This window comes from Echiichthys vipera (genome assembly GCF_963691815.1).
Source record: "Echiichthys vipera genome assembly, chromosome: 6".
NCBI lineage: Eukaryota > Metazoa > Chordata > Actinopteri > Perciformes > Trachinidae > Echiichthys > Echiichthys vipera.
The window spans coordinates 24,996,367-25,019,598 of NC_139831.1; the positions used below are offsets into that span (position 1 = coordinate 24,996,367).

General features: G+C 41.0%; 1 protein-coding gene across 1 annotated transcript in view; it reads right to left on the reverse strand.

Annotated features, from left to right (window-relative positions):
• Positions 1–23,232, reverse strand: part of LOC310948156 (matrix-remodeling-associated protein 5) — a 36,038-nt gene that overhangs the window by 8,059 nt on the left and 4,747 nt on the right. The window contains exons 2-7 of the mRNA XM_083915187.1: positions 14,076–14,197; positions 13,565–13,701; positions 7,611–7,740; positions 4,854–5,092; positions 4,405–4,556; positions 158–3,274 (exon numbers count right to left, since the gene is read on the reverse strand). Of these exons, the coding sequence (XP_083771313.1) occupies positions 158–3,274; positions 4,405–4,556; positions 4,854–5,092; positions 7,611–7,740; positions 13,565–13,701; positions 14,076–14,162 (3,862 nt within the window). The 5' untranslated portion in view covers positions 14,163–14,197. The remainder of the gene's footprint in view (positions 1–157; positions 3,275–4,404; positions 4,557–4,853; positions 5,093–7,610; positions 7,741–13,564; positions 13,702–14,075; positions 14,198–23,232) is intronic.

Sequence of the window (23,232 nt, forward strand, 5' to 3'; positions counted from 1 at the left end):
ATTTCCTTTTTCAAGTATTTTGGCTGGTCAAGTCAATATAATCATCTGATTCCTTATCCTTTATCTCTTATACTTCTTGATCAATCACATTTGGTTATCACACCTAAATGAAACAACATGTTTTAAAAAGAAATGATTACAGAGCAGTTTTATTTACCTTGCCTAGGATGAGGAAATGATCTTTGACCTGGCCAGGAAGGGTAGAGGGGGTTGTAATGATAGTGATGATGTGAAGGCCAGTGGGATGTTGGGGGGACTCTTGGAGGCTGGGAATGCCTGCCTGGATTCACTTCCCCTTGTCTTCCTGTATTTCTGTCTTGGTTTGTGTGTGTCACCCTGGGAGTAGTAGTTTGTCCAACTTCCTGTTTGTTCGGATGGAGCCAAGGGTGAACTGGCTCCATTAGGAAACTGTGGTTCTCAGGTTTCACTTTTGGCTCTTTATCCTCTTTCTGTGAGACTCCTTCTCTTGTTTTGCCTCTTGTTGAATGTGAGTTTATGATCTTGGAAGACGAAGTTCTTCTTTGGGTTGGTGTATTTAGTTCGGATGAAGGCCGGTTGTCAGGTCTCGGCCTATTTTGTGTGGTTAACCGGATGCCATCCCGCGTACTGTAGCTCTGTGTAACCCACTCCTTTTTAGATTTTTCTGTATCTTTCTCTCTACCTTCTGTGTCTATTTTCTGTGTTTCTTGCCTTTCCGTTGCTGTTATTACCTCCCTCTCATTCTCTCCTGCAAGATCTTTATAGTCTCTGCCCTTTACTTCAGCTTGTGTTCTGATCTCCACCCTCTTTCTCTCAGATTCCATTAGGTTTACATCCTCTGTGTCCTTGTCTTTGACAGTCATTTCTGTTGCATGAGGGGTGCTATATAGCATTGAAGTGACAAACGTCTCTGGGTTAGGTGGAGAGCTACCTATATTCTTTTTGTTTGCTGATGGAAATGTTGTAAGGCTACTGTCAAGATCATGAGTGCTATAAGGGGTTTCACTGTTTAAATCTACCTTGGCATCCAAGCTACCACTATCCTTGTCAATATATTCTTCATAGTATTCACCTTTATCTTCCTCTGTCTTATATTCAACAGATAAGGTTTCCACTGTGGTTGGAGCAGGTGTTATTGTCATAGCAGTAGTAGTTGTAACAGCAGTTGTTGTGGTCATTGTTGTTGTTAGTGTGTTGGTTGTTGTTGGGAGAACAGTTGTTTGGGGCTTGTTTGATGAATGGTAGAAGGGGTGTCCTTGCGGACGGATTCTTCTCATTGGAGGTTTTCTACGTCTATAAGGCGGTCTTCTCCTGTTTGACTGACCTGGAACGAGGTTGTGGTTCCTTCTCCCCTCTCCAGATGGCTTACTGTCTAACTGATCGACTGGCTGAGGAGTTCCTACAGCAGGGGGATCTATGACAGCTTCTGCATTCACACCAACATAGTGTGATGTTGGTTCTATACTTCTGGGAGGTGGAGGTTGTAAAACCTGTGGCAGACCTTCTGATGTTACAGATCTATCCCCCTTCTTATCTGTAGAATAGGCCTCAGATTTAGCCTCTGTGCTAATTGGGAGATTTGTTGGCTCTATTCTTATATCAGGAGGGGTAGTAGCAGCGGGTAAGTTGTTAGCAGTAGTTGCAATTGTAGTAGCACGTTTGGACGCACTTGTTTGGGCAGTTACAGTACTGGGCTTTTGTGGTGGCTGCTCTGTGGGTAGGACAACACTTGGTTTAGCATTAGCTTTAGCGAGTATCTCTGCCCAACGATTTGGATCTAATTCCTTCACAGATTTATTGGGTTTTCTCTTTGAATCTTTGATTCTTACCCTTTTTAAAAACCCATTAGGATTCCTTTGTTGTGTCCCAACCTTCTTGGGGAACTGCGTAGCCGAAGGACGTATAATTTCCTGGTAATCTCCCCCTGAACCCTCTCCTTCCTCCACGCCAACTGGCAAGATTGGCTGCTCTTTTGTAGTCTGTACTTTGGACCTATCTGTTTCCTTTTCTGTTGTGACTTCCACCATGTGTGATAGCATGTCAACTCCATACAGATTGGAGGTCAAGCAGGTGTATTCCCCTGCATCCTCTTCTGTCAACCTCCTTACCACCAAAGTCCCATTTCCCATCACCTCTGCCCGTCTTGTCTGTTGTGTGGGGAGAATAATTTGGTTTTTGGGTAGGTACCACATAGTTTGACTGGGCTGGACTGAGGTCACCTCACAAGGGAGAGAAAAAGAGTGTCCCTTTTCCACTACAATTTTCTGACCATTGAAAGCGGTGGGGCTGAGTGAGAGTTCTTTGATGGTGAGCCTCAGAGGCATCAAGTCCACACCAGCTTTGGTTCGGACCATACAGTGGTAAAGGCCTGAGTCAGACACTGTGGCATTTAAAATCACAAGTTCTCCTTTTTCAGAAATTTCGATTTTATCAGTTGCATCTTCCACAATAGACAAATCTGGAAGCACCCACTCCACTTTCACCTCTGAATCTGAAGTGACAACACTGCACTCCAAGTTAACCTTGGAACCCTCGAGAGCAGTCCGAACCCGACCTGCTGTCCCTCTGTGAATTAGAGCCCAGGACAGAGTGAGGTCATTGTCATCAGCTCTATGGCTCTTAATGTGCTTGGTAATTAAAGTAGTGAAATCCATCACCAGTTTCTTGGTTGTTGTCTGCTGTCTGTTGAGCCTCAAAGTAACTCTGGGTTGAAGCAGCCATGAGGGTTCTGCTACCAAATACCCTTTTAATTCTGTGAAATATGGGGAATTCTCATTTACGGCTTGGACATATTGGTAGGTTACTCTGCTCGAGTTTCCTTTCTGTTGACCTCTCTCCAAGATTGCAGGGCTTTCATAGTAATATGCGACCAATTGCCATAGATTTTGCAAAGTCTCCCGATCAATCTCACACTCCAGGACAGTCACCAGTGACACGTTGACAATCAACTCCCCGGGTGAACGTGGATTTACTGTCCAAGTCATGGGTGAACTGTCGCCAGGGTGTCGCACATCACATGCCACGTGAGCACTGTTCCCATGGCTGTCGGAGAGAACAAAGGTCAGATGGCCTAAAGGCTTCTCAAAGTCACGGGTGTAAGGGAGGTCAGGCTCTGCTTCAGATTCAGTCCACACAGGATTGTCCCACTGTTTGAGTGAGGAGCGAAGAGCTGGCCTTTCACAGGTAAGCTTGTCTGGAGTCAGTTCTAGAAAAAGGCTCTCGATCATGGGTTGAGGAGACGAGCACTGCGGGCAAGTGTCACTGGAGCCACGTTCCTTCTTGCACTTTATTACGCCTGGAAGAAAGAGGGGGAGAGAGAGATGAAAAGGCAGGAAGAGAAAGAATGATGGAAACAATTCAAGGAATTGGAAGGAAAGAAAAAGAAGTAGAAAGGTTAAGAGGGAGAGGGAAGTTAGGGAGATGTTTACAAAGACATAGTAAGGGAAAAGTAAGGAATTAATCAAGAAGTGGGGGAAAGGTGAAAAAACAACATTAACCTAGAATTATAGGGGTTTGGAAAACTGCAGAGGCAATTTCATCTCTTCAAGAGTTTGAGTTCAGTGAAGGTTAATGCTTCCACTATTAAAGTTCTGGCAGTCACAAACCCTTATTTTCAGATGAAGCACGCTGTAAACACAATGATATATTATCAACTCTTCTGTTGATACAAACAGCTAACATATGGAACTAGTTAAAGGTGATTTGCAAAAATGTAACAATGCAAACAAATGTAAATGTAAATGTAACAAATGAGACAGAGTACATGCAAATACTGAATGAGAAGGACAGATAAAGAAAAAGAAAAAAATGAAATGGAATTTCTAGACTATATGGATCAAATTATCTTCTGCTAGCACTTTGCTCTGCTTCTGTATTGTTTGCTTTGGCTTTTTCTGGAGTTAATCAGACATGTGGCTCAGTGTCTTCATCTAAATCTCCATTGCTGTTTTTTCAAGTGGCTATTATTATACAGTATATTCTTAACAATAACAATGTATCAGTGTGCCAATGTGAAAGGGCCCGCTTTAAGTTTTGAACCTACATAGAATTATCACCTGAATCAACAACCCCCCTTGGTTTTACTGAGCTTTAAAGAGTTTCAGCTCATTGTTTAGCCATACGACCTGTTACTCTGGTGTTGTGGTTGACTCTCACTGCTCTAATAAAGTTGTTGATGAAAAAGCTTTAAAAACCCACTGTACACTACCTACTCAGCACATTTTATATATATAAAATAAGTGAAGCCCCGGACACCCAAACAGAAGTTAAGCTACTTGCCCCTGGCCTCCTGTCACCTTGAATAGTTGTTTGGTCATTTGTCATCTGGTTAGGGTGAAACTGTTTGTGACCGCAGAAGTGAAGAAACATGGAACAGTGTTCTAATGTCAGAAAATAAAGTTGGAGTAATTATTCATGCAGCCTTACCTTCGTGTGTGGAGCTCCATTCTATTAGCCACTGAAGCTGACAGTCACACGTCCAGGGATTACCATGCAGAGAGAGGAGTTCAAGCCTGGGAGCTGTCTTCAGTGCTGCGGCAGGGAGCTGCTCCAACAGATTGTCTGACAGATGTAAGTGTCTGAGAGAAAAGACATTATATAATTTCCTTTACTTACTGTTACACTGGGTTGATGCCTATATTCTTGCATGCAACGTGCAGAATGCAGGGAAACAAATACACTGACTTTAAATAACGCTTGTTAAGAACATTCAAAATAATTTAATTAAATTTAAACAAGATTGTTGTAAGCAAAGACACTTCTTCTTTAGCTCAGTGATTTCAAAAATACCCTTCACATTATTTTCAAGATATATTTATCCCCCAACAAATATAAGCTAGAACAAGAGAAATATCCACTGTCTTGTTATTTCTCACTTGAGTCCAGAAGTCCAAAAGCTTCCTAGTAGTGACACCGTTATGAAGGTATGAGGGTGGATCTCTTTGAGAAGGTTCCCCTCCAGCTGCAGTAGTTTTAGGGAGGTCAGACCAGAGAAGGAGTAGGGCTCTATAAAATCAATGAGGTTGTGGTCCAGGTGGAGACGGATCAAACCAGTAAGGCCCTCTAACAGACCAGGACTCAGCGATGTTAGCTTGTTGTAACTCAACTTCAAGATCTGGAGAGAAAAGAAAGAGTTAGTGTTATACTGAAATGTATTGAACATTTAAACTATACTAAGCAATTATCAAGGGGACAGGAGGGACATAACCAATATAAATCTACATTAAGCAAACTTCTAGCTCTGGGTAAGTCCACTAACTCCTGATGAAAAAGACTGTCATCTTTAGAAGAGATGCTTTAAATTATATTCAGCTACTTTTTTTATTAGCTGGGTTTCAAACACTTGATTACGATGACGTGTGAAGTGGGCGCGATTTTCACATGGCTGGCCAGAAGTAAAAAATGGCGAGTATGTCTACAGAGGAAACTGTTCCAGAGAGTCCGTATTGTAAGGATTTAGAGCCAGTTGCTAGACAAAGATACAAACAATTAGTTAGTAAATATATTGGGCTGACCCATATATTATGAAGATGGGTGAGTTTTTGGAAGGAAAAGGATGTCATAAGGATTTGCGACAATCGAGGCTGTGGAAATCACCAACTACCTGGTCCTTCAGACATCATACTATACAAAACAGAAGATGAAGGCCTATAAAAGTATGGAGGTTTGCAATTTTTTTGTCAGCGGGTGTGTCCACAACCTCCATACCAAACTGCCAAGGTGATTTATATTGTTGTTCTTATATTATTTGATGTGTTAAGATGCTTGCAGCTAGCAGTAACGGTTATACATGTAATGTCAACAAACATGCAACACATCTCAAGGATGATGTTAGCCGGACAGTCGTTTATATAAGGTAAACCACTCTCAGACAGCAAACTAAACACTGCTGAAGACTTGGATTATTGTGAAGTAGGATGGAAATGTCATTGCAATGACGAAGTGGTCACTGCAGACACAGGAATAAACTGTCTCTGCTCTTCCTGACTGCAGATGTAGCTTTAAAATCCACTTTTTACAGCGCTGGGCTTTTTTACATTTCTCACCTTTGTGAATGACAATCTTTGGTACTTTTCTTGGGATTGGAGCACCCGTAAACTACACAAAATAGGCATTTTGATGGCAGATCATGTGATCAGTGACAACATGTGAAGCCCACCAATTTTATGTCTTTGCTTTTTCATTTAGGAGAGATTTCCATCTAGAAACTCTGTAACATTAAAAAAGAGAATCCCATCCCCATAAGGTCATCCCCTTTGATGACCTTTGTTTCTCCAAAAGCTTGATGACTCAACACAACAACGCAACCCAACACAGCCAGCGTGGTTCAATACTTTTACATGATTTTGCTACGAACTGCTTTAGCTATAATTTAGAGCCAAATAGGGATAAGGCAACAGATGCAAACACTCGAGAGGGTTTGACACAAATCAAAGTATTTAACCACTTAGCTTGACTTGGATCTGTTGGAACCACTAGACCTGATCACTGCATTTAAAATCCACTTGCCATAAGCAAATCATCTGTTGCTTAAGCCCTTTATGACCCATTGCCTCTGCACTTTACAATATAATTGGTGGGAAGTTCTTTTTAATCTTTTATAGTCTGATGTGAAGTGTTACGTTTTTGGTTTTATAGTTGTTGTGATTGTGATTATGGGACTTAATTCTTAATGATGAGCCACGATTAATAATTACGTTTGATATTTCAGTCCTAGCTGTAGGTTCACTTGGGCTGATGAGCTCAAAGGTTATATTTGAAATCGCTCTTTATGCATATAAACTGGTAAAGAATAAGAAGTCTGTCCTATTTTCAAGACACGTTTAGAGAAGTTAAGTAGGCTATTCATACTATAGTTAAAAAAACAGGATACTGCCCCTCTATTGTACCTTATTGGCTCAAATAAAATAAATGCTTGGAAAATCATTTTAAAATTAAACTTCCATTTACATTTCTCGAATTGTATTTAGTCAAATTGACAAATACTTATTCAGAGTGATGCAAGTGGCAGGTAAAAAAGCCATCACCAGGAAAATTAAGGACTGGATAGAAGTAATGTATAACATTTACAGGATGGCAAATCTGACTTTCTTAGTTAGACTAGAATAAGATACATTTAAGAATTTCTGGAGTGACAGACATTATTTGGTAAAAACAATGTATCTTATGGATCCCTTTGGTTCCTGCAACAAATTTTGATTGTTCAATTGTTCATTTGGTTTTGTTCGGCATTATCCTTCACCAGGAAAGAACGGTGTTAGCCACAGGAGCATTCAAATGTGGACTGTAGTGAAAAATGTAATTTCAAATCTACTGAGTTTTGTGTATACTGTAATTGTGAATGTCTGTCTATTTTGGTGTTTAATCCCTTCTGTGAAATATTTGTATGCTCTGTACAAAACATGTACATGAGATGTTAAATGCTAATGGGACAATGCTGAATGGAATCAATAAAAAAGTTAATTATAAAATACCAGGACAGATAAGCGCGCACACGCGCGCGCGCACACACACACACACACACACACACACACACACACACACACACACACACACACACACACACACACACACACACACACACACACACACACACACACACACACACACACACACACACACACACACTCTACCTGTAGTGATCTCAGGCTGTAAAACGCCCCAGGGTGGACTGTGCTAATGTCATTTCCATGCAACATGAGCATTTCCAGTTGCCGTAGTGACCTGAATTCTGACCCCTCCACCTCCGTCAGGCTGTTATAACTGTTAGAGAGAGAAAAGAAACAGGACCAGTTACTGGGATGAAAGAGTAAAGGGTCATACGGGGGTTCAGAGGGGTAGGAAACAAATATCAGTGAATGTTTGTTTGGGCAATGTGACCTTTCAAATGATGGAAAGATAGCTGGAAAGAATGGGTGTAAAGAAGGGAAGAGTGATCACAGAGAGACCTCAGTCGACCTTTGACCTGCAGTTATTTTATCATTCGTCCGAGGAAGCATACGCACAGATCGAGTTCACAACTATTCAGTAGAATCGGGCTCGGCATACGTTTAGAAATTCAGTTTTTTAATATTAGTTTCTCCGTCTCATAAACAACATCAACACAACACTTTAAAGCAGCAGGGTTTTCTGTGCACAAGGTCCTGCCATATCAGTTTATCAAAATAAACTATTAAAGAACCTTCCTTGGGGTCTGCAAGTTTCAGCACATTAAAGAAGACATCTGTCAAAGAGTCAAACCGATCGCCAAGTACAGTATAGAACAGTAGATGCCAGAGCCAAGACATTATTCATCAAAGGAACACAGCATGTTGTTTTTCAGTGTATGGGAGTGAGCCAGGCCTTCCAACAACAGGAATCAGCACAGTATTATCTCTCCTGTAGTGAGTTCCTAAACTGTAAAACACACAGCATTCCCTGGGTGCAGTTATGCCTACCCAATTGAACACATATGGGAGCGTCTGCGTTTTTCCACTGCCATCAATAAAACAGCCAGCTCACAATATATCATCTAGTGGTCACTTTCATCCAGAGTGTCTTTAATATATTTTTAGAGTAGGTTTCCCCATTGGGAGCTGGACTTCGAACCCTGGCTTTTTCTCCCTTTTATACCATAATGAAATCTGTTCCTGCATTCCTTCAGTACACAGTGTCAAGGGTCCAGTCTTGTCTCTGGTGTTTTTTTTTCCTGTGTCTCCTCCTTTCTTGTCTGTCTGGATGTGTCTGTGTGTTTTATGGGTGCACCTACCTGATCTGGCACCTGGCTCATCACCACACCTGTCTGCAATCTACTCATCAACTCACAGTTTAAGTACCCCAGCTCTCCTTACACTCATCACCAGGTTGCTCAGCGGTAAATGCGCTCTTGGCTGCTCAGTATAGTTATTGTTTCTCTCTTTTTCTCATGCAAATTCTAACCAGTTTTTCCTAGTGCCTAGATTTCTAGCTACGACACATGATCCTCTCCATCTCAAGCTTTCTGCTTCAGTGACTAGCCGGATTTATCACACTCAACAGCATGCCTTCATCCCTTTTCACCCTTTTTTGATTAAAACCAAATTACCACTTACCCTTTTGTGTCTGCACTTAGGTCCTAATAAACACAAGTCATATCATACAGGAGCTACAAGCAGACTCAAAATACATTTCATGGCTCACTAAAGCTGGGCTAATAGTTTAGGGTCATCTCATTAAAGACACTTTTAATTTTTGATGAGCTTTGTCAGCAAGCCCCAACCATAGCGACTCCCTGGTTGATCCAATATGGAAGCGGCAAAATTGCAGTTCTCTGAGTGTCCAATAAGGGCAGGTTTCATAATAGAGCAGTTTCTCAATGACCCCCATGTTAAACAGACCGTTTTCACAACATAATTAAACCTATTTAAGGCCTGGTACACAAAACTATACTAGCCTGTATGTTTAGGGTATATCTCCATGACAACACTGAGGTGGGTGGGCAGTTTATGAATAATTAGGGTGCGGCCTCTTGAGTGACAGCTAGCCACTGGCCCTCACTTCTCCTCGGAGGTAAACGTCAGCCAGACGGACGTATCTCCCTCCCCCCAATGTCACATACATGCCCTTTTTTGGTAAGAGGAAATGAGATGGAGTCAAAGTCTGACAAGATGGCGACTCCCGTAGGCGAGGACGATTGGATCAAGTTGAGAGAATGGACTTCAACGGAGAGGCTACGTCCATTTTTTATACAGTCTATGGTTGTCAAGCTATATGCAGTGAGGCATGCAATTGTGCCTTGCAAGACTAAGTCACCTTTGTTAGCATCAGTGGTTTGAGCTGATAAATAGAACCTAGTTAACTGCTTTTTTCTGTCTTTATTAGATGTAGAGGGATGAAATACTGGAATTTCAAGCTGACTCTGTAGCCATTTTTCATGCTCAGGCACCTCAGATAACTGTCTATGTCTTTTGCATATCTTTGCAGTCTCTACCAACCCATTCTCATTCCAGTCCATCACATACGCCCATTTTGTCAGGACCCTTTGGTGTCACTTGTTAATGCACTGGGTAGCCCTGCACGTCATAAACCTTGATGCACCACTACGGCCGTCGTTTTAAACATGGGGAACATGTGGTTAACATTGTGAATTCACCCTATGTAGTAAGGTTTAGACAAAAAAACACTTGGTTAAGGTTAGGAAAAGATTGTGGGTGGGGCAAAAACAAGTGAGTTTGTAATGTAACTACATTGGCGCACAGGACATGATCCGCAGTCTCTTGTAAATCCGCTTTGTCCATCTACCCTGACTTCCTCCCTACACAGACTTTATTGTGCTCAATCCTAGAGCACTTGATCTGAGTATCCAATATTGCAGTGGATGGGTTAACAGTTGAATGCCTGGTGCATTTTAAACAGACGTTCAAGGCTGCCTTGTGCGTCAGTGTCAAACGCAGAGGGCGTATTTGAAAAAAGGCATTATTTGATGTCCTGGGAATGAGAACAGGCTGTCACAATTTACTGTACAAATGGGGTAATGGCTCACACGTTTGGACAATCTCTCACGAAGGCACTCGTTGTGGTACACTCGATTGTAAAAAGGTTTACAAAAGCTTGCAAATCTAGACAATAAATACTTGGTGCTTGACAGATGAACACGTAAACGATGGAAAAAAAGGATCTATAGTGCTCCCATTATGGTGTTGTGTAGGCTGCGTGCGACCACTTTACACCTGGCAAATCAAGGCCCAAAGTGGCCATGTTTTTTGGATTGTTTTTACAGAAAGTTGAACTAATTGTTGGACGTAGTACAGCAAGTCAGAGGCGGTGGGGAAGGTGTGTGTGTGTGTGTGTGTGTGTGTGTGTGGGGGGGGGAGGATGCAAAAGCACTCTGCTTGAAGTTTAAATTTTAAACTTCAGCAGAGCTTATTTCCAAGTGAACTACACTTGCAACCAAATATTACATGCACTCCAAATGCGTCAGAACTTGTGATTCAAGATCCCTGGGGGAAGTTAACTTGAGTACAGCTTTAATCATGGCAGACTTGTATATGTGCTGTTTTCCATAGTTGAATCCTAAGCTTCACTGTCACTATGCCAGGCGCTTACTGTAGGTGGTCCATATCGTCCTCCATGACACTCACTGAGCATTCGGCACAAAAGTTCTTTTAAAAGAGTCTGCCTGCATTTAAACTAAAGGAAAACAGGCCCCAGACTATAAATAAAACACTCCAAAAAGCCTAGTGTGAACACATACCAACAGTTTTGTATTAGAGACCAAATCCTCCAGGTCTGCGCCCCAGTAACTGTAGCGGGGTGGTCTAATGTTTAGAAAGTTCAAGCTGGTTAGCTCCCCTAAAGGTTTTGTCCCCTTCCAAATATCTGCTCTGCTGAAGTGTCCTTGAGAAATTCCCTTTATTCCTATTTTAAGACTGCTCAAGAACAAACCATCAGGAATCAATAGGGAATCAGAAATAAAGCATTCAAAAGTGCAACATCAAACACTTCTCTACAGCGAAACCATTAGCATAAGTGGTAAACTGACAACATTGTGTTCAGTTTTGCAATTGTTTCCTGCCAAACTGTCTTTGTTCTCAAATGGGACACATGCTGTGATGATGGTGACTGAATTTTTTTTGTTATTTTTGAAACACTGGGTCCTTCATTTCAGACAAACATATACAAATGCAGCCATCTAACTGCTGTTTGCTGCATGAAGTCACTGGTATTTGGAGCTAGCTACTGTAGCTAAATAAGCTAATGTTAGCTACACAAGTTGGTTCAAAGCTTTGTCTGACTGTTTAATATTTGCTAGCGGACTCGTATGAAAAACAAATTTTTAATTATAAAATAGTATATGGGTCTAATTATACAAGAGAAAAGGCTTACGTCTACTGTAAATATTTTTGGTGAATCTAGTGCGATGTAAGAAGTTTGACTATGGTTTAGAGATAAAAACAGAGAGGCTAACATTGATGTACACTCTGATATAGTAGGACCCAGAACTGGCTCCTAAACAGCAGGGAAACCCATTAAGGGTTTTCTTGAACATAACTCCACATAATAGTATACCATGAAATGCTCCTTGGCCTGGGGAGTAACACTGTGTTAGGTCATTATACTGTAAGTTAGTTAGCTGGACATGCTAATGTTTGCGGCGTACATAAGGGCATACAAACACAAACAAAATCCATTCCTTACACTTTTGCTCTTCTGGTTTTGGTTTTTGACTGGCTCAAAAAAGACACCATCCCCCATACTTTTAATATAGTCGAATAGTCTTACCTTTACCCCACACTGCTTTAGAGTAGAGACCTCCGAAGAGATATGGGCCTAATGTACTGAGACACTCACTGTTCAGGAGAGGAGTCTATTAGTTGCTGCCATGTGGAAATCATGTAGTATCCATTTTTGTAACTTTTTCATTGTTATGTGGTGCAGTTATAATATATTCCATGTGTCTGTTTATGTTAGGTGCATGTGTTTTCACACTGCAAAGAATGGTACAATGGTTAGATCAGATCCATAAAACAAAGGCACAAATGCTCTTGAAGGAATATGTAACTTTATCCAATTTCACCTGAAGGGGGCACAGAAATTTAGTATAAATATAATGTGTGCTGTTGCCAAACCTTTCCTAATGTAGTCCCAGCAGTGTAATGCTGGCTATATAATTCTGTTTTGGTTCAAGACCAAGGTTATCTGGAATTCACTGATAGCTCCCACAGTGTTGTTCCCACTGTAGTGCATATGGAGGCAGTTTAACTCCTGTAGACTGTAACTAGGCACTTCTTTGTAGCTTTTGTGACCGTTTACCAAGGAAAAATGGTTCAGCACATCATAGAATTATATCCAATCGTGAAGAGCTGGAGAACTACTCTAAGCACAGATGTATTGCACCTGAAATGCAGTTATAGCTCTTACCACAATAGAGATCCACATATAAATGTAAATGGAATGCTGCCTCTGAAAAATAGTGTAGCTCTGGCTGCTGCCTGCCAAGTAGTTTGCCATGTGAATGCATTGTTCAGAGCCAATTATTAGACAAGGCAGTTTGTTATTTACAAAACAGTGGCTGGGCTATTTCTTCGCTATGCTGGAGGGCAGGGAAAGCTCCGTCCACATGGAAGTGATTAGGAGATTTATCCCCTCCGGACTCTGTTCAGTACCACATGCTGGTGCTAAGCCCTTATCTTCTGGGTTTAATGCAGATGTTGTCAAATGAAAGGCACCATAGCTATGTACTGATTATCTCATTGGTGAAACGGCTCTCTTTGGTGTAAGACTGGCTTTTGTTCTTAAGGAAGGGTGACATATGATACATCAATGGCAAGCAGCAATATGTTTTCATAATCCCACCCTAAGGCAAGAGAGTAAGTCCACTGGCATAAAAAAAGAAGAATCGTCACGACAACCATGGAGAACTTGCCTCAGCATTTTGCTTTGTGAGTTTTTAGAAGCGATGTTGATCATTTGTTGGCCAAAGAAAACACTTCTCTGACAAATAACCTTCTCCACATTCCACACTACTTCCTGTAGAGTGTTTAGTTTTCTTCCCCAAGGCTACCCATTGATGACAGCGTCTCAGTGCTTCTGTTTGCATGTGTGGTTATGCATAGTGATTGAGTCTTACCCAAGGTTGAGCCTCTCTGTGTCTTTCGGGAAGGTTTTTGGTATGGTCACGAGGTGCCTGAACGTACAGTGGACCTCTTTAACGCCCGGACAGCTACAACTCTGCGGGCAGGATGTGATGGCGTGTATGGGGGAGATCTGCAGAGGATAAAGGGTGAAAAAAAGGGTTGATAGGATGAGAGAAAAAGTTAACAACAGAAATCACACATATGGAGAAGGTTAGGAATAAAAAAGAAGAGAGAGGAGATAAATGGGTGAAAGTTTTAGAAAGGCGGTATGAGGAAGCCGTCAGCAGCACAGGCAAATTCAGAAAAGGTGAGATAAGGAGAAGGAAACAGATGAGTTCAGACTTGCGTAGGCACTGACAGTTTGGAAAGAAATCAATACTCAGTAGAAGAAATAAAATAGACCAGGTGTATTAACAACGCGCCCTCCTTTGCAATATTCTGTCAAGATAAATTCAAGATTTCCTTAGAAAAACTCTAGTTTTAGGAAATTAATATATACATTACCATTTGCCATAACAGTGATGAGAAGAGCAGGGGAAACCACGCTGCAGCCAACCTGCAGAAGATGCTGGCGCACCACCACAGCGCCATGACTGGATTTCTGCACGCTCACGTCATTTAAACACCTGCAGGAGGGGACGAAGTGATTTAGATCCACAGATTCACTGTAGCTGATGATGGTACAGCAAGTGGCCCACTAGCAACCTATGCATGGTCTACTCTACTATCCCTGTCTTTTGCATAATGGGATGGACTCCAGCACTCCAGCATTTTATAGAATGGATAGATGGATTGAACAATATGAAGAATTAGAATTTAATTTACACATCCAGCAGATATGGAGAAAAGGGGGAACTGTCTGTCAACTGCTAAATGCTCCACTACAATCATCAGCTAGCTGCTAGCTGTGAAACAAAATAGTAAGGTTGAGGGTTTTAAAAACCAAAACAATCTTACTAAACAGGAAGGAGTCTTTGTCTGTCTGTCCATCCATTTCCTCTAAAATCGTTCATCCAATCTACCTCACATTTCGCGGGTGTATTGCTGAGGGCCCAAGGAAGTGCAGTGTTGATTCACGGGACATATTCATTAGTAGTCCATTATGTACACACTGTGTAGGGTAATGAAAAGGGAATCCTAACACAATAACTTTTACACTGTTGAATGGTAGATATTACATAGTCGCAAACTCAAACATTTCAAGCATCAGCAATGCAACTTTTGCAATGAACTATTTTGTTCGTAGAAAAAGCCTGGTATAAAATAGTTAGCTCTGAAGTTGTTTGATTGGTTCTCAAGAAAGCTGCAAGCGGCTATACCAGAGGCCAGGCTTAGTTGAGGGACTTAGGTGATACATTTAATTACGTGTGTGTTTATCAGTACTAGTGACACCTTTCACCTAATACATTGTTAATTATGTTTCTGTTACTATTTAGATAAACATCTTTAGATAGCTATTCCTTAGCTATTAGCAACAAATACAAGCCACATTCACAAGCACATGGCCCTAAAAGTATACACACACGCTTTTAATGCATGGACACACACACACACACACACACACACACACACACACACACACACACACACACACACACACACACACACACACACACACACACACACACACACACACACACACACACATACACACACACACTTAAACATATTTATCTAATAATTTATCTAATAATTTCATCTTTTGACTTTTGACACCGATGAGTTCTTGAAAACGCAATAATTCAAATGTATTATTTTTTAGCTTCAGCTAGACATGATGAAAGAAAAGAAAATATACATAATGACTTGCGAAATGCAGAAAGCTAGAAAGAAAGAAAGAAAGAAAGAAAGAAAGAAAGGAAGAAAGAAAGAAAAAAAGAAAGAAAGAAAGAAAAATCATGTGATAGCAGTAGCAGGACTGAGAGAGAAAGGTGATAGTGGTGAGAAAAATCTCTCATGGTTGAATAGTAAGTTGACAACTGTAGCAGCTCTCCTAATACCAAACTATTCGCCTCAAGGTTGATAAAATATGTCAAAGAGGTTTGAACGCTCGATTACACCCTGCCTGTCTTCACTACACCTTTCCTTGAGGGAATTAGCAGAGTGTAAATTCTCTTTTATCCAACATAATCTTGTTTAAAACTAGGCATACGTCTATATTGGAAGACACACATCTGTCAGTATTGTGGATTAATGGACCAAAGTCATACTCTGGTAGCTGTCGTGGCTAAATCATCCAGGCTCGGACAACCAAGCCTCCCACCAATTTGTTCTGTTTATTGTACAAATGATACTCCTGGAGTCCTGAGTGATGAAAAGCAATTCTGAAGAAAACGCTGAAATCCAAGAAGTTCAGATGTGAAGAGAGATTTATTTAGAAATCAAGATTGCATTCAATATATCAATGAGCCTTTTGTTGGTCAAGCGAACAGACTAAAATGTATCCGTTGTGTACCTCATATTTATATTTTTCCAACTTCTCCCATCCACCAATGATATTGCTTTGTGCATGTGTCACAAGTAACCTTTTTTGGGGTTAGCTCTTTTTTGTTCCTATGTAAGCATTTCATTATCTTGCTGGCCATCTGGCAGTTTTTTCCACTTGAACTTATAATGCACTCGCACCTACTTCCACCCAGAACTCATGATCTGTTGATCAGTGTCGTGTGCTCTGGTCTAGCTGCACACACACACACACAGTTCGTGTACTGTGGTCTCTTCTCTGTAAAAACACTTTCAGTACCATTTTTTTGGATTCCATTAGATTGCATTACAGGTTATGATACAGTATTATATTTTGGTTTGATCACCTGATTTATAAAACAGTGAGGTCGTAACACAGATACAAGCATAATAGACTGGTCAAACAGTTTTGCTACATAGTAAATTCATAGAATTTTGAAACAGGTTTCTGCTACATTATAAACTCAGATCTTCATAAACAAATAAACCCCAACATTGCCCCGTTCCCACATCAAGAAGACAGTGGTTGACATAGGTCCATCCCAACTGAGCAAGTGATCCAGTTATACATGGATGGTCACAAGTGGACCTTCATCCAGAGGGGTTCATCCACCAGTTATGGTCGGACTGGTCCGATAAACTTCTTCTTAAGTAGTTTAGTAGTCAAAAGTTTCACTTGCAGTAGTCTTATAACATGATGTGTAACACTCAGTGATACTAAGTATTACTACTTCAAATAAATGTCTTTCAAACATATTATGAAGGCAGCTTAAGGCTGCAAAATATTGCAGAATATGCTGTTTTTGGTGATAAACACAAATTAGCAAGCATGTCACACTTTCAAACCAATAGTACATGTTCATTGGATTCCAGTTATATTGTAAAATTACATTAATATCTGACATGGCGAGAGTTGTTACCCCGGAAATCACAGGTATACAGTCAGTGTATAGTGGTGAGTATATAGTCCCTTATGATGGTGTCTTTGTCTTTGCTTGGAGACCGATGCATATAAGTCTCTTATTAGTGAAACATGACCATTTGCGCATCATAGATGGTCTTCAGCAGGGAGTGGTCTCCCTGTTTCAGTAATAGGGGACAACCTTCACACGGTTGCCACTTGTTCAATGTAGGCAGTCTTCTTTTTGGGCCAGTTCGCTGCTTCCACATTAACCTGAGTGAATATCCTCTGGACCAGGGACATTTTCTTGATACAAGCTTGGAGATTCATATTCTCCTTTTCAATGAGGGCGGTGCTTCTAAGGAGGTCCTGTCGTCTTCCGCTGTTGGCTTGATTCAGGCTTTTCTGTCTTTCACATCTCATGTTTTCAGTTGAGCGTGTTGACAGCATTTGCATTATAGCAAAGACGTCCTTGGATGTATCAGGGGGCAGTTGAACACGATCATCAATGGGTCTGGGGAGACCCCTTCTCCGGTTGTTCTGCTGATTCTGGCTCAACTGGTTGTGGCTCAGGAGCCGGGTCTACAGGCTCTGGGCTTTGAGGGGATGGCTCTGTGTGTGGTGGTGTGGTCCGGTCTTCTGTTGATACTACTGGTTCATAGTCATCTGAGTCCTCTGTTGGTGGACTGATGAGTTGATAAAGTGTAGTTGTCTTCTGCTTCATTGGGGGTTTGGAGGCGAATCCGGTGGGGCTTGTGAGGCCCTCATAATACTCCTCGCCGTCCATCCGATTGTACTTCCCTTGGGCCATGGTTACCTGGAAACACATTATCAGAATTAGATGCATCATTATAATGTAGTTTTTTGGTTAGATCATGCTTTGTTGAAGATTGTAATGGTACATACATTTCCTTGTATCATAAGTCTAAATTGCATGCTTGATAATTGTGGTTATCTTATGGAACTAATTGGGGCCATGTGGCGCATGGTCTGGTGTTCATGGATGGAGGCTCTCTTGTGACTGAGGGTAAGTGAGGTTATTATAGAATTTACATTCTTCAATTAGGTTCCTTACTATTTCACCATTGTCTAATCTGCTTCCTGTCAATGTTCTCTTACTTAATACAGTCTTTCTTACTTTGCCTGAGAACTCCATCCAGTTATAGATAGTGATATACGGTATGTTGGATTTACCTTGAAAAGTTCTCAATTTGCCTAGGTCTTCCTGATACATTTTTAAGGTTTGAGCTTTTTTGTCGTGACTTTCTCTGTGTTGGTTGTTGGAAACGTCAGTACCATTGCTACCACACCAACTGGTCCCATTTCCATTAAACCCCTAAAATTTTGCTTATGTACCCTTCTTCTGACTCTTCTTCCCCATGCATCAGCCACCCCCGCCTGACTGACTGTGTTATTTCTCTGGCTGTCTGAGCTTGTGGTCTCCCTGCCCTGACTGCTTGTGGCCTGTCTATTCTGGCCCTCTGACATCTGACTTCCTGTTGAATTGGCTTGTTGCCTTTCAGGGACCTCTAATATAAGGAAATTGCGTTGGCCAGCCCGTTTAAGCATACATGAAGGGTTAGGTGTGAGATTCTGTTAGTTGTTCGACAGACCCTTGAGACTTTGGATAGTAGACAAGACCAAACCTCTGTTTGGTGCCTAGCATGTCTTGTGCTGTCTGGAATTACATATCTGGTCACTCCCAGGAAAGTCAGCATGTGCCCCAAATTAATTTAGTTAGTCGTGTGTGTGAGACAGGGACGACAGGTGTCTCTGCATCAACTATGGTATAGACAGCCCTTCAATCCTTCACTGATTGATAATCAGGAGAGTATGGCTTCCTGATAGGAAAAATTGGGGTGTTGCAGGGACTCCGGATCTTTACCAGGACATCAGCTACCAGGCCTTCGAAGGTGGGCTTTATCCCTACGACGGCATGTGGCTTGAGAGGATATTGATTCTTGCATGATAATATGGCTTCTGGCTTGTTTTCTATGCGAAAATCTGACGATTTGACGACCCAACTCAGTTTTGTGTTTTGATCATACGTGAGATGGTTCTTGGTCCAGTCTTTTGTTCCGAGGTTTTCAGCATTTGTGTCGGTGGAAGTGTCACTGCATAAACGTCATTGGTGAAAATAGAAAGTGGTTTCTGGTTGAGTAACCCTCTCCAGTAGATGTCATAGTCAGTGTGGTTTTGATTGTCATCATAAAGGAGAGCGCAGTATAATGGCAACCCTGTCTCCTTAAACTTTCCTTGGTGTGTTCTTTAGGTTTGACATCAGGGGTCTGCTTGTCTCTGTTTGTCATATTTTCCTGGTATTGTCTCCAGCCATCCTCTTGTAGGTGAAACCTTTTATTGGGTTTCTTTAAGGAGGGGGATCAATCTTTCATTTTGGAATAGTGGATGAGGGTCTTCTGCTCTCTTCTACTCTTTTTCTCCTTCTGACCGCATAACTTTTTTCTTTTCCTTTTCCTTTTAACTTGTTGTGTTTCAGATCATGGTTCCATCGTGCATATCAGTACCAACCTAGAACTTCTTTCACTCTTTTTCCTTCTCTTTTGTCACTCTTGTCTTCAGCCTTGTGGTGTCTGATAGTTTTTTCCACATCTCAAAGAGATTGCTCATTGAAAGTGCCCTCCTATTTTGGCCATTGTTGATCTCCAGTTGTTATCTTGGGCCACTTTTTCATACATTTTTTAATATACTTTTGTTTTTTGGATTTGGCTTGCATCACTAACAGAGGAACATTGGTCCGCTGAGCCTATGTTTTTTCCTTGTTTAGCCCCTATGAAGCATTGTTGTATTATGTCCTTCTGGGCTGGGAACTTCCTTGTGACACCTGCTTTCAATTATTATGGTTCTTTTTCTGATCTGTTCTTTTCTGGATCGTTATTTCGGTCGCCCCACTTTATTGTTTTTCCATTTAACTTTCCAAGGATGGATGGTGATGTGCAGTTGTTGATCTGTTTTTTATTTGTTTGTAGCTCTCCTTCTTTTGGTGTGGCAAATCCTTCTGATGTGCCAAGGGAGGGATTTAGTAGACGATAAGCGGTAAGCCACAATGACAACATTAAACAGACACTCATTCAGACTCTGTGTTAGTTATTAGCTCATTCGCTCCATGGTTAAAATCTCACAGTGAATCACATAAGATTAGTAGTAGTGCTTATTTAATGATTCACGATTTGTTATTTTTTTCAGTTGAGTATTTTATCCAATTATTCTAGATTTGTGGGCCAAATTTTAATAATTATATTCAAGTTCATTGGTAAGATTATTGTTTTTCCTTGGTTCTTTGGAGACGAGATACTCCCTTTAAACCTTTGTGGAGTGCTAGCATTTAGACGCAGTCAGCTTATAGCAGAAAAAAAGGTCTGCTTACCTCAAGTTTTGACGCCTCTGACGGTCTGAATTGCAGGCAACCCCATGCAGGCTTCAGGGATCTTCCGTCACTCCTGATGCTGGAACATCAAATGTTGTGGCTAAATCATCCAGGCTCAGAAATCAAGCCTCCCACTACTTTGTTCCGTTTATTGTAAAAAATCATACTCCTGAAGTAAAGAAAACAATGTAATCCAAGAAGTTCTGGTGCGAAGAGAGATTTATTCAGAAATCATCAAGATTTTATCTAATAAACCAATGAGCCTTTCGTTGATCAAGCAAACACACTAAAATGTATACGCTGTGTTCCTCTTATTTATATTTTTCCAACTACTCCCATCTACCAATGATATTGCTTCGTGCAGGTGTCAGGAGGCAACATTTCTTTTTTGTCAGCTCTTTTTTTGTGCCTGTGTAAGGATTTTGTTATCCTGCTGGCCATGTGTTTTTTTTTTCCACCAACAATTTATATATGTATATAACTTATGCATGATTTGTCGATCAGCATTGTGTGCTCTGGTCTAGCTGCACACACACTGTTCATTCACTCTGGTCTCTTGTCCGTGAAAACACCTTCAGTACACTTTTTTTGGTTTCCAAATTTGACATTATAGGTTAAAGGTTAAGGTATGTATTATATTTTGGTTTGATCACCTAATTGAATCATTTTGAAACAAGTTTCTGCTACAAAATAAACTCAGATAATCATACACAAATAAATAAACCTCAACATAGCTCAAACAAATACTGTACCATACAATAGACACTAGAATGGAAACATGGGTGCAGATCCCGGGGGGGACGAATCTCACCCCTCAATAAGAATACTTAATTATTCAAAATTTAACAAAGTAATTTCAGACTTCACATTACATGCCTGCGACCCTTAAAATTATGATTTACTAATATGACAGTTATGTAGAAGTGATACGCTCTGTTGGCTGTTCAGGAAAGGTGAGAACAGTCGATGATTCCCTGTGCAATACTTTTTGAATGATAAGGCCTCTACGGAGTTGTGATTTGTGGTGGAATGGTATGAGTTGCATACGAGCAAAAATAAATAAATCACTTTTGTGTCCCTGTCCTTACATCAAATCTGCACCCCTGAGTGGAAAATGACTACTTAACACAGTTGTGGTTTGCTACGGTGCCAGGTGGTTTGGCATCCCTATGTTGGTTTAAATGTTAACATGATCATTTGAGGGAATAACAAACTAATTACATTCAACCACACAAACACACACACACACACACACACACACACACACACACACACACACACACACACACACACACACACACACACACACACACACACACACACACACACACAGTCGGATAGTTAACAAACTGGAGAGAGGAGAGGAAGTGGAGAGATAATGGGTCTAGGGAGAGAAAGAGAAGCCTTCACAGGTAAAACCAAACAACACACATACATATTTTGAAGTCATTAGAGGCCAGCTAAGGGTTTCTGGTTTCCACTTCTATCTTTGTGTTCTGTCTACAAGGAGGCTAATTCACCTAACAGCTGTGTGTGTGTGTGTGTGTGTGTGTGTGTGTGTGTGTGTGTGTGTGTGTGTGTGTGTGTGTGTGTGTGTGTGTGTGTGTGTGTGTGTGTGTGTGTGTGTGTGTGTGTGTGTGTGTTTGTGTATATATAAGACATTTGTGACAAGAAGACAGGAAATTGCACTGATGTTTGACCTGGATCATGATATGCTATTGATGTGTATGCTCTCTCTCTCCCCCCCCCCCCCCCTCTCTCTCTCTCTCTCTCTCTCTCTCTCTCTCTCTCTCTCTCTCTCTCAGCTCTCTCTCTCAGAAATACACACACACACACACACACCAGCTTGCACTTCCTGATCTGACAAACACATTAACTACATAGAGGTCATGGCTCACACTGGATTTCTTTGGTGACGGTTCAGATCACACAAAAGGAAAAATTACAATATATTTTTGGAACACGAAACAGCTGGTGAGAAGAATAACATTCTCAGTGCATCATGTTTCTTTAACGAATGAGGGTCCACAAGGTGGAAGCCATGATGTCAGAGCGAACAGCAATGCTTCAAGCATTATGCTAACTTTGGCTTCGATATTTCAATTTGGATCGTAGGTGACCAACCAAGTGAGATTATCATTGCTAAAATTCCTAAAATCTGTACTTGACATTCAGTGCATTAGTAAAGCAGCATATAGCAATGGTTGTTATATAGCATAACATAGTGGAGTAATGCCGATCAGAGCAGAGAATGAAGTCACACTCTCTCTGTGTGTGCTGAAATCCGAGCTTCTCTGTTGTGATAGATGGTCGGGCTGTGTGTCCATGTTTGTGCATGTGGCTGTGAGTTTTTTCACAGCCACATGCACTAACACGGACACACACCTGGCAGTACTAGGATGAGAGCCATGTAGAGGCAATCCCAGCTTGCTTTTTTTTCTCAATTTTTTGTGTACAGCACCTTTAACTCAAGGTCCACTTACTTTTTCAGCAGCTTTTTAACCATAGCTCATATTCTTCATTAGCAGATGACCATGATATGCACTTAAAATAGACGAGAAAAGCTAATCTACATTAATTGAAAACATAATATTGATATCTTATCACTTTATTCTGTTTTTGGTCTCCACCAACTCCTGAGACACTAAAAACGTTGGTAGCGCTGAGAGGAACTGCATAGTCAGGTGATAATTCTCTATTGATTTGTCACTACAAGCAACACCTTTCACAAACACTTAGTCATTTGAAATACTGTTCATCTAAAACAGGCATCTTCTATTCAATTCAATTTTATTTATAGTGCCGAATCATAACAAAAGTTATCTCAGGACACTTTACAGAGTAGGTATAGACCACACTCTATGACTTATTTATGATTTACATAGACCCAATAATTCCCCTGTAGAGTAGCT